Source organism: Manis pentadactyla, chromosome 14 (assembly GCF_030020395.1).
Source record: "Manis pentadactyla isolate mManPen7 chromosome 14, mManPen7.hap1, whole genome shotgun sequence".
In the NCBI taxonomy this organism is placed as follows: Eukaryota; Metazoa; Chordata; class Mammalia; order Pholidota; family Manidae; genus Manis; species Manis pentadactyla.
In genome coordinates this window covers 86,548,361-86,559,709 of record NC_080032.1, presented here as the reverse complement: position 1 = coordinate 86,559,709, position 11,349 = coordinate 86,548,361, and the positions used below count along the sequence as shown (strand labels likewise).

The 11,349-nt window shown below is 42.2% G+C and overlaps 1 protein-coding gene across 10 annotated transcripts in view; it reads left to right on the top strand.

Moving 5' to 3' along the window:
* Window positions 1-1,018: 1,018 nt before the first annotated feature.
* KIF21A (kinesin family member 21A) overlaps window positions 1,019-11,349 on the top strand; it is a 130,981-nt gene continuing 120,650 nt past the window's right edge. For 8 of the 10 annotated variants that reach the window (XM_036889277.2, XM_036889281.2, XM_036889279.2 and 5 more), the window contains exon 1: window positions 1,394-1,551. In XM_036889277.2, coding sequence (XP_036745172.2) covers window positions 1,508-1,551 — 44 coding nt within the window. In that variant the 5' untranslated portion in view covers window positions 1,394-1,507. Of the gene's footprint in view, window positions 1,552-4,201; window positions 4,217-11,349 lie in introns of those variants that run through there. The other 2 variants (XM_036889271.2, XM_057492020.1) reach the window with 2 other exon arrangements.

Sequence of the window (11,349 nt, the reverse complement as noted above, 5' to 3'; positions counted from 1 at the left end):
TTGCATGGTCTGTAAATATGGTGCTGAATTAGTTGTTGTTTAAAACTAAGGAGTTTTCACATAAAGGTCTGATTTTTCTCTATCTCTTGAGAAATAGCAGACAGGCAAACAGAAAGCTGGGCGGCCTTGGGTCTGCATTCCGGCAGCCACGAGGGAGGCCGCCGCCTCTGGAAGGGGCCTGCGTTCTCTGTTTCATGACAGTCCCCGCTCTGCCTGCTCTGCCCACTTAAGGCATCTGCCTGGTTCCTGGGGGCGTTTGTGTTTGTAACAGCTCCTCACGAGGCAGATAATGTACTAGAGCTCTTTTGCATGAGAGCTGTTTTTTTTTTTAAGAAAAGGTCTTAAATTATATCTAATTCTCTTTAGCTTTCTTGCAGAATTTACTCCGCTTTACTTGCCTTCTTTTTGGCAGTTCTTATCAACCCTAGAAGCAAGGAAGCCCGTCTAGATCCACCCGAACGTGGGGCTGTCAGGGCGGGGAAAATGGTGCTCCGATTTGTTGATAGATAAACACTGAGGGGCGGGGAGACTGCAGAGCAACCGGAACGGAGGAGAGCTTTGTCATTAATTTGGTTTGTAGAAGGATATACACCAGCTCTGCCCTCTTTGTCTCCAGCTGTGTCTGTTAAGACTCGGGGGTAGGGAGGTTCAGGGACAGAATCTGTTTAGAATATCCGTAAGTATGTATCTCATGGCCCTTCACTCAAGACCACTGAACACTTATTCGCCCCAAGGTGTGCTGCCTCCTCTGCGCCGCGCTGCTGCATTTCTGCTGATCAGGATGGTCGCTGTGCGGTTTCAGACTGCAGGCACTTGGGGCCCTGCCTTCCTGGACGTCGCTGTTTAATCCACGGCCACACTGCGCTGCAGGACCGCACATGTTTGTTCAGAGAAATGCACAAGCCATCCCCAAAAGACACCGTGCGGCACAGCTGGCAGAGGCTGTCTCCGCAGAGCTGTCCGAGGGCGTATGCAAGCGCCATAGCCACAAGCAGAAGCCACAGCGGGTCCATGCTGAGCCCCGGGGCTGGCGGCGCGCGCTGAAGGCCCCGGGGGAAGAAGGTCGGTGTGTCGGGGCGTCCTCCCCGGCAGGCCTCGGTGGCCGCGCAGCTCCGGGCGGTGCCAGGGGGCCGCTCAGTGCCACCGCGCGCGGGCCTGGCACAGCCGCATTGAGCAGCCTCTCCGCGCGCGCGTGCGGCTCCGCGAGCCACGAACCTGCGGCCCGCCGCCCGGGACAGCGCGCAGCGCGGGGGGCGCGGCGGCGGGACCGGGGCGGGGCGGGCGCGGGCTCGCCGGCGGGGGCGCCGCGGCCGCGTCCCCGAGCGGGCGGCAGGCGGCGCGCGGCCGACGCAGTGCGGGCCCCCGATCCCGCGCGCCGCCGACCCGCCCCGGGCGCGCCCCCGCCGCCGCGCGCCGCCCGCTCCCGGTCAGACGCCAACATGGCTGGAGCGCGGAGGAGGTGAGCCGGCCGACCTGCCGCTCGAGCCCGCGGCGCTGCCCCGCCAGCATGTGGGGCGCCCCGGACGAGAGCTCGGTGCGGGTGGCCGTCAGGTGAGCGCGGCGCGGGGCCCGGGGGGCGGCCCGGGCGGGGGGTGCGAGCGCCCGGGACCCGCGGCCTCTGCCTCGGCGCTCGCTCGGCTGGCCGAGGAGCTGCTCGTGGCCCGGCCGCGGTGCCCTCTTCCCCGAGCGGGAGGGAGCGGGGCGCCGCCGGCGGCCGGGGTCTGTGGACGGAGGGGGACTGCAGGTGGGCGGGTCCCTGCGGTCCGCAGGCCGGCGTGTGAGCCGCGGAATACCGCCTGCATCAGAATTGCATTCTGCGGGGGACCGAGTCCCCGGGGCCGGGCCTGCGCGGACCGTCTGATGCCCAGCGCGCGGCAGAGCCGCGACAGCCGCCCGCGGGAACCGCAGCATCATCGCTGACCTACCTCCGCGGCCCCCGCGGTGCGGGACTTGCTGGCGCGGCGCGCGGCCCGCCCGGGCTGCTGCTCCGGTGTCCGCCGCGAGCGCTGCGGGAGTGACCTGGCCTCGGAGAGGTCCAAAATTAATTACTAGAGAAGGTCCACTCCTGTAGTCTTTCTGGAAAGTTATTTTAAAAATCCCATCATGTCAGCGTTGCTATCGTTATTTTACTGACAAATCGTGGTTAGGCATGAAGATGGCAGTTGTATCTTTAATCAATTATAACAATGATTGGATCTTAGAGGGTTTTTTCACTCCCTTTGCAGACCAGGGAATAACCACCCTTGGAGGTGACAGTTTTATGACTGGAATCACCTGTTACAAAGCTTTTGACGTTTTAATTTGGGTTTCTTGGTTATGTTAGGGCTGCTTACCCAATTGTTGGATTCGTTTCTCCTCTTTACCGCTACTGCCTCTCTTTCGGCCTTTTCATACCCATTAACGACTGTACCACGGCTGAGGAAAGGGAAGGGAAACAGACAGGTAACCCTGTAAGAGGCAGTTTGGTTAGTTAACAGATCTGGGCATGGAAGACGAAGAATGAGCATGAGTAGTGAGAACAGAAAATCTGGCTGTGAGACAAACCATTTTTAGAAATGAATTCTCTAGAATATCACAGGGCAGCTTATTGGCGGTGCTGTTAAATCTGCTGCCGCTTGCAGTGGCGAGAGCAGGGCCATGGATGATCCTACAGTGAGGTTGGCAGACGGACAAAACCTGCGTTCGGTTTTGGTATGCAGGTTAGCACTTCTTAAAAAATTGAAGGATCATTGGTATACAATCGTATTGGTTCTAAGCGTATAACACAGTAGTTTAATAGTTACCCATATTATTAAATCCTTAGCCTCACTGGTAGTGCTTCTTAAGTGAACGAACATGGGTGTGACCGTTGGGGAAAGGCTTTTTGACCTTGGCCAGCCACATTGTGAAGATCCATTTTTTTTTCTCATTAAATATATTTTCTCAATAGATCCACTCTCTAAAGTTATTTTACATAGGATTAAAAATAGCTTATGTTCATATAGCACTTTAGTGTTCATATAGTGCTTGAATATATATTTTCATGTACAACAGTTATTTATTGAACATATATTCCAATCTCTCTTCATTACTGAGGTAAAAATAGGAACAGTTTTGGACAGTTACCATATGCCAGGGTCAATGCTGTTTAAGATCTTTTATATCATGTAAAATCTAATTTATTCCTCATAATAACCTTTGATTTGGGTTCTACTATTATTATGGCTATTTTACAGATGAGACACAGGAACATTAAGTACCCTGTGCAAAGTTAAACTGGTAGCAAGTGGCAGAACCAGGGTCCCAACCCAGACAGCTTGACTCCGCAGACCAGTTCTTAACTCTTAAACCTGCATAGACGACAGACAAGAACATGCTTTGCAAAGCTTTACTTACCTTAAGGTCAGTTGCCTCTTCCTGGTTCTGTTCTAATTCAATTATAAATGAATAGCTTTGACAGGTTCTTCATTCCCTGACATTGCTAGGAAAGAGAGGTCAGAAAGAGGATCTGAATTAGCTAAAATATCTCCTCAGATTCTTTTTCATCATTCTAGTATCTGCCAGTCCTACCCTCCAGTTTGTGATAGCCTTCATCAGTAGGATAAATAAATCAACACGTAAACACAGATCGACAGAGGCATTTGACTTGTTTTTCCCCTTCAATGAATAATGTAATAACAGGTGATAGGCGGGTGACCCTACTTGTGTAAATGCACAAAGCGTCCTAAAGTTCTTGTGTTTCATTAGATATGGAGACTTACCAGTATGTTGAAGCTGATGCCTATTTTAGGATTTCTCCAAATAAGTGCCTGGGTCATACAAAGCTTTGGGGAAAAGAAGTTAAAACAGAACATTTCTGATTTAGGGAGAATTTTTTTAGTTCAGTTTCTGAAAATGCCTTTTGGCAGGGACTCTGAGGTGTTCTGCAGGCCATCTCTTACCCCAGTAGATACGGACTCAGACAACATCCTCCTATCCAACCGTCTGTGGCTGTTCAGTGCCTGAATTATGATTAATGCTACTGAGCAACTGAATATATAATGAATATGTGATTTTATTTAATTTTAATTAATTCAATTTTAAAAACTGGTCCTTGATTTCATTTTTGGAAAACTCTTAAATATTCTTGGAACAACTTGGTTATAATAGGTCTACTTTTTCAGCTCTGAAGTTCATATACTCTAAATACTGATAAAGTATTTCTGATGAAAATGTAGCCTCTTAATTGACATGTGCTGTAAGTATAATATACAATTAGATTTTAAAGGTTTATTATGAAAAAAATGAATGTAAGTGTATGAATAATCTTTGCATAGACACATGTTAAAAATGGTAATTTGATGCATTGAGTTAAATAAAATGTGAAAATTAATTTCATTTATTTATTTTTCCTTTTTAAAAATGTGGCTACCAGGAATCTAAAAGTTAAGTATAAAGTTGCTCACATGATATTTCTATTAGATGACACTGCTTTGTAATTTTAAAAAATATGAGGAAGAAGTATAGAATAAAACTATACTGTTCATCAGCAGGATAAATAAATCATACATAGAAACAAAACCCAGCCAGCCCATTGTAGACTAACCATACCCTTAGATCAAGAAGCTATCACAATCCCAGGTGTCTTTCTTTTAGAGTGGTTAGCACACACACACATACATATAAACACATGTGTACATGTAAGACTTAATAATAGCAATGTTTTTACCCCCAGGGTGTATAGGTGTAGAAAGGTGCTGATTATGGACTCAATATTGTAGCTGATTTTTAGCAAATGTGGTAAGTTGAATGGATGGTTTAGATAGATGTCATCAACAAAAATAAGCAATTTAGTATACCATATATTCTGTTCATATTATCTAAATATATTGAACTACTGAGTTAATTCAGTGATACAGTCATTGTATTCTAAGTCTAAGACTGAGATGATGCGCCCTTTTCCCTTCCCAGCCTGTGAATGCTGACGTAATACATTTCAAGCTTTTTTCCTTTTGAAGAACTTTGGCTTGCAAAATATGTCAAGAGCCGGATGGAAATGGAGAGACAGAAAGAACCATTGTGTTTTCATGTCTTTGTCTATGTGGTTGTGAGCCTAAAATGCCTTTCCTTGGTATTGCAGAGAGCTGTATGTATGCTCAACAGTGAGTGTGGAATAGTGCGCCACGTCTTCTAATTTGTGTTCACTTTGCTGGGTTTGCCCACTCAGCAGGCTTATGGCTGTTCGGACAGTCCAAAGCTCAATTTTAGGTCTGTCCCTGGCTCTGATTTGCAGTGTGACCTCCCCGCACTTTTCTTTATCCTCATGCTGAGGTGACAATGTAAGGTAGTAAGGGTTGTAAGAACTTTGTACAAGCAGCCTATTAAATATGGGGTTTTGTTGTTATTAGCCAAACTCTTGGCACTGATTATGGCTCTATATTGACAGGAAGGAACCATTTTAACATTTCAAACTTGACTTTCCCAACAATATGTTTACTTTGGGTACTCATTACTGAAAAGGAAACATTTATACTTTTGTGGTTTCTTTGTCCCATTCTGGTTATAATACAAATTTACAATATTTTATTTAATCTGCATTAAAACCCTCGAAGTAGGCTGGACAGATACTATTATCTCTATTTTACAGATGAAAAAACTACGTCTCACCCCAGATGACCTGTTCTAGTTTTCTCAGCCACTAATACCGTAACTAGGGCTCAAAGTCAGGCTTTGATACCTAGTTCTAGGCTTTTTTTTTTTTTTTATTGAGGTCTAATTGGCCTGTAACACTACATTAGTTTCAGGTGTGCAATGTGATTTGCTATATGTTACATTGAGAAATGATCAGCACAACAAATCTAGTTAATATCCCTTATTTCTGTTATTTAACCATATTTCCATATATCTCCAAAGCATTTCATATGCTAATGTCAGTATGAAAGGATCTTTCTAGCTGAAACACCACCATATATGTAAGGTGAATTATTCGAAACAATTTAATGTTTAGAAAATGTAGAAGTAGATAAGCAAGGCTTTTAGAAATAAATTATTTTATGGAAATAGATGGCTATTTGGTGTTTGCTCATTAAAAAATTTCCTTCTTCCTTCAAATGCAACAAGTGTTTATTAAGTGCCTATTATGTGCTGGACATTTTCCTACCACTCAGGATGTACAGCACGTGGGACACACGTGAGCCCTGCTTTCGTGGTGCTTAGACCTCACAGTCCCAGGCTCTTCCAGGGCACAAACTATGTTGGAACTAACAGAAGATATACTAACAGCACAAACTAGAAATGAAAGGTAATTGCTGCAATTTAGTTTTTATTTCTCCCTTATTTTATTAGCAGCACTTTTTAGTTAATACATTCATTAATAACGGTGATTTTAAAAACTGGAAAGTGTGCCCTGCTTCCAAACATATTTCATACAAAACTGAACCTCAAAGCCTATGCATTAGGGGCACATTATTTATATTGTATCCTACTTGATGAAATACACATGCCCTGCTTGTAGGTCTTTGTATTTGGATGAGGAAGTAAGGGAAGGAAATGAAAGAGAGGAGGCTAAAGGGCTAGTAGGTGATGGGAGTTGGAAGTCAGTGACATTATTTTATTTGCAAAAGATGAGTTCATATTTTTTCTTCAGATATGGTTTATTAAACTTATCAAGTGTGGTAGACCTGTTTGTTATATGGAACGATATGGAAGTTCAGGTTTCATGTCTAATTATTACTACCCCTTGAGCTCTAACCATCTCACCTGCTAATTGGTTAATATTTTGATGCATAATTATGGGGTAGTGAATGATGCACTAGAAATTCCAGTTTAGTGAAGCTGTGAAAGCAGAAATTATCTTGGAAGCTAATTCCATTAACCTGCCCAATTTTCTGATTCTCATCAATTTCTCTTCAAAGAAGCAAGCTTGGAATATTCACTATTACGAATGTTTCTCCCTGAGACATGTTACAACTCACTAGTGTGACTCTCACTTATAAATGGTTGTTTTCTGTCAACATCAGACCTGACCTTTATCTGAGTGTGAGCCTAGGAAGGAAAACACATTAATGAAAATGCATACCAGATAATAGAAAGTATTTGCATGCTGTGAATCATTAGAATAATTTTACTCAAAAGAAAACAAATGTGTTTGGTATTTTCAGAACTTCTCTCTGGGAAGCGGATTTGTGAATTTTGTCTTTCAACTTGACTGATCATTGGATTAACTATTTAATCTTCTCAAGAGTGTTAAAATAGTTTTCCTGTGGCTCAAGCTTTATTTAAGCAACTGACAGCCAAGCCAAAGGGACAATTTTTGTGACACCCTACAATTATTATGAGATCTTACTGAATGTTTAATAATTATATTTGAGGTTCCTTTGTTCTCTTTTTTTGAAGGTATTAGACATTTATATATTGGACATAATTTTTGGACCTCTACGTTTGTTGACAAAATAGATTTTAGGGGACCTGAAGGACTAGCTGGTTGAGGCCCCTTCTTTAAGACAGGTGGGGCAGTAGAGGCCCAGAGAAGTTGAGGGAATTGCTTGAGGTCCTGCAGGGAGCAGCTCAAGTCTTCTGTGGATTAATGCTGCAGATTTTGTAGGACTTCATGTTTTGCTGGCAAACATCCCAGGAATAGAATAAATTTATATTTAAAAAACTGCAGTTTTAATCACTTAAGCATGCCTTATAAAAGTTTAATTTGACATTTAGAGGAGTTCCCCACTCTCAGTGCCCATTACTTTTGCTTTTATGATTGCCTCCGTTCTGGAAACCAGACCAGTGATTCAGAAAAGGGCCTCTCAGGTAAAGACAGAGGGACCCACTGAAGTAGAAATCCAGGTCTCTCTATATTTTGAGGTTCCTGGTATATTCAAATATGAAGAAATGCCAGAACTGGGTTCTAAAAATAATATAGATTGCATTCAGTATTTACGTGTAACACGTTAGTGATTTAACAGTAACCACAAAAGTACAGTGTGTGTTATAGTCTCATTCGGAAATAATGTTAAACATGTAAATAGGATTTCATGAATGCTAGCATGAGACAAGTGGCCTTCCCCTCCCCTCAATTTGGTTCTTAAAAGCTTTTTTTTCCTATTCTAACAGAATTAAGGATTATAGCCCATTCCAGGAATAATGGCAGCCTCAGTACAGGGGAGATGTCTGGAGGGCAGGTGGGGTGCAGGTAGCTTGGGGTCAAGAGGGGTGAGGGGAGGTGTGTTTACTGGGATCTGGAAGTGGAGATGGAGGTAGAAATCTGAGTGCTTTAAAAAGACCCCCTTTTGAAAATTGCTGCATTAGGTAGGTGGTTCTTAAGCTTTTAAATAACACCTCAGCCCTTCCCATCATCATTTTAGGAGAAAATAAAGAGTACAACAAACTTTGACCATAATGGAGGCATATAATTTAGAAACTATCCTCCATTGCACTTCTGCATGAACCCTTTTAGACTCTCCCATTCAGGGAAATGTTTGCCTTTTGGGGCAATAGATTTTCCTAATATGCTCTTCTCTCTCCCTCTAAAATTCCAGTGTGATGGTACAATGTGATGATTTTCACTGTTTGGCCTGAAATATTCCCCAAACTCAGAGAGTATTTAATGCTTTTTAAAAGAAGGTGCTAACATATTGACAGCATTATTACAATAGAACATTTGAAGGACATTGGGTTATTGAATTGAAACAAGCAGATATCTAATCTGCATGTCCAGATTGGAATGAAGGTCATCAGGATTTAATGCCAGGGTCAGTCTCTGGGTGACTGTCCACCGCTGTCTGCTCCTTCAGTAAGAGCAAGGAACTAAGACAGTTGTTCAAAGTTGCTGGTGGAGTAGTGGGCTTCCTGAGCCCACCCAGGGGCTAAATCAAGGGCAGCTCAAGATTTGCGCTCTGCTTTTAGGATCTCAGAGGCTATAGTACAATTTCAGTTTTTGACATTGGATGGCACATTAGTCTCAACTTTGGGGAGCTGTGACTGTCACTTAGGCATCCCAATATTCTAATTCTCTGCATACGATGAAGACTTGTATTCTTTTCAGGGTAGGGGTTCACGTTGTTTGACACAGCTGTATAGTTACTTTGGAGTTGTTCTAAGCACGAGGTGTTTTCTTTCAGCAAGCAGGAACAAGAAACCTTGGAGAGGGTCAAGCCATAGTTAATAATTATGATGTGGTATGTGGATCACATGGTATACTAACCAGGCAAGGGGCAACTCTACCCTCAATTGTTATTCCTTCTAATCTTACTTGCTTTTTTTAGATTAGAATTCAGTCATTTATTACATAATTATTGCATGTCCACTGTATACTGGAATCACATACATTGGAGGCAGTGTGATATAATAGGATGAACAACGGGACACTGTGTGGTCTAGACTCTGACCAGTGATAAACCTGGCTTTGAGTAGGTAGGTGTCCACCCACCTCAGTGGACTCAGAAAAGGGTAAGAGAGGCAGCCATGTGAAAGCATTTGGAGAACAGTTTTTATGTAACACGGGCAGTAACATTATTAGAGATGACTTTGATATAACCAGCAGGGGCATGTCGGGTATATTCCAAATGCTGGCGATTGGATTAGTCATTCTCTAATGTACAGCCCATAACTTGAATTTGCAAAGTGCTTTGTAGGTGTTGGTATTTGTTCTTTTCGTTTTCGTCTGTTAATTGCATCACTCTGAATGATACAAAATGGTATATAAATATCTCCCCAAACCTTACCTTCGCTAGTCTCCTAGTATTCAGTATGTACATTATATACCTTTCTGCTCCACCTTAGCAAATAACTTCCTGTATAGTTTAGTAAAAACCACCATTTTTATTCTTTCCTTTCTCTTCCCACACAGACTTTCAGTTGGTAGGCTTTTTTTTATGAAGTAACCACCATATACTTTGTGAGATTAACAGTAGCATTGAGTTATATTTTCCACTAGTTACTAAACCTAAGGTAAGAGGATAGGGACTAAATTGGTTAATAAAAATGTGAATTTTCCTTCTGAACTGGCTTGCAGCAGATTTTTGAACATGTTCTAATACCTCCCTTGCCTCCTCTCATTAGCTTTGGCAAAAAGACAGTAAGCCAAGCTACAGATTAAAGAGCACTTAGAAATAAATTCAGTAAGAAGACAAGTAATAATAACATAAAATTTACATTTTCTATTAAATTTTTTTTCTAGGGAAAGCTAATAGGGCAGTGTGCCTGCAGTATTCACTGACAGTCATGTGAAGACTTAGCTGAAAGCATTTTAAAGAAGACTTAGAAGCAAGAAATAGATCTTGCAAGCCTAGGCTAATTATGAAATAATGTAATCATTTTAGAAAAAGCATCCAGGAAAAAAAAACGACAAGCAATCATAGTTCACCATCTGACACAATTACTATTAACCTTTTGGTATTTTTCTTTTTTTTGTCTGTTTTCATACATATAAAAAAATTGTTGTAATGTGGATACACATTTATAGCTTGATATTTACCATTTTAAAGTGCAGCATAAGAATTTTTCCATGTCTTTATACGAAAAGTTCATTTTGGATAACGTGATAAATAGTATATATCATCTGCTTTATTTTAATAATTCAGTATACGTTAAATTCCATATATCGAACAGCAACTTAATTGACAAGCTTTTATTGTCCATTAAGGATGTTAATTTCATTTTTCTAAGAGTTAATGCTGTGTCCTACGATTTCGTGGGAATGTTTTCATTTCTGCTGATGAGCACAGACTCTTCTGCATGTTTCCTGGAATCGGGGGTGGGTAGTGCTGCTTACCCAGAATAGATGATGAAATGTTACGGTAATGAGGATGCTTTTGAGAAAAAGATATATTGATACATAATTTTACCTTCAGCCTGTGGATCGCCTAGTCTGCATCTGTCCTGCCCTGAAATGGAAGTTGTCCACTGCTGATTAAACATGAGGTCACAGATTGCATTTCTGGTTGTTGGTCCTGCCGTTTAAGGCTCCTCAATCCACTTGTGACATCTGTGACATTTACAGGTCTCCATTTAGACAATACAATATGATGCTTTTGAATTTTAGTTTGCCACCTTGGCCTCCGATTGACAACAAATTCCATCTGTCCTTGATTACATTATTTGTTTTTTAATCAGACCTTCTGTTTCCTTGGTAGCAGATTCATTTCTTGTCTTTGAGTGTTGGGTTTCTTCAGTTATCTTCTGCTTTTCATTTTGTGCTAAGTTGGTATGACTCATCATAATTATGTCTAGTGCATGTGTTTTGTGACTGACTGCAGCCCTCAACACAGAATAACTCACTTGTGATGACTTTGCACGTTTAAATTTGAGCACATTTTGATGTCAATTTTGTGGTCTTGTATGTTTCAATGTTAGGATTCTCCCTCATTCTATTTAAAAATAGGCATTAAGAAATTA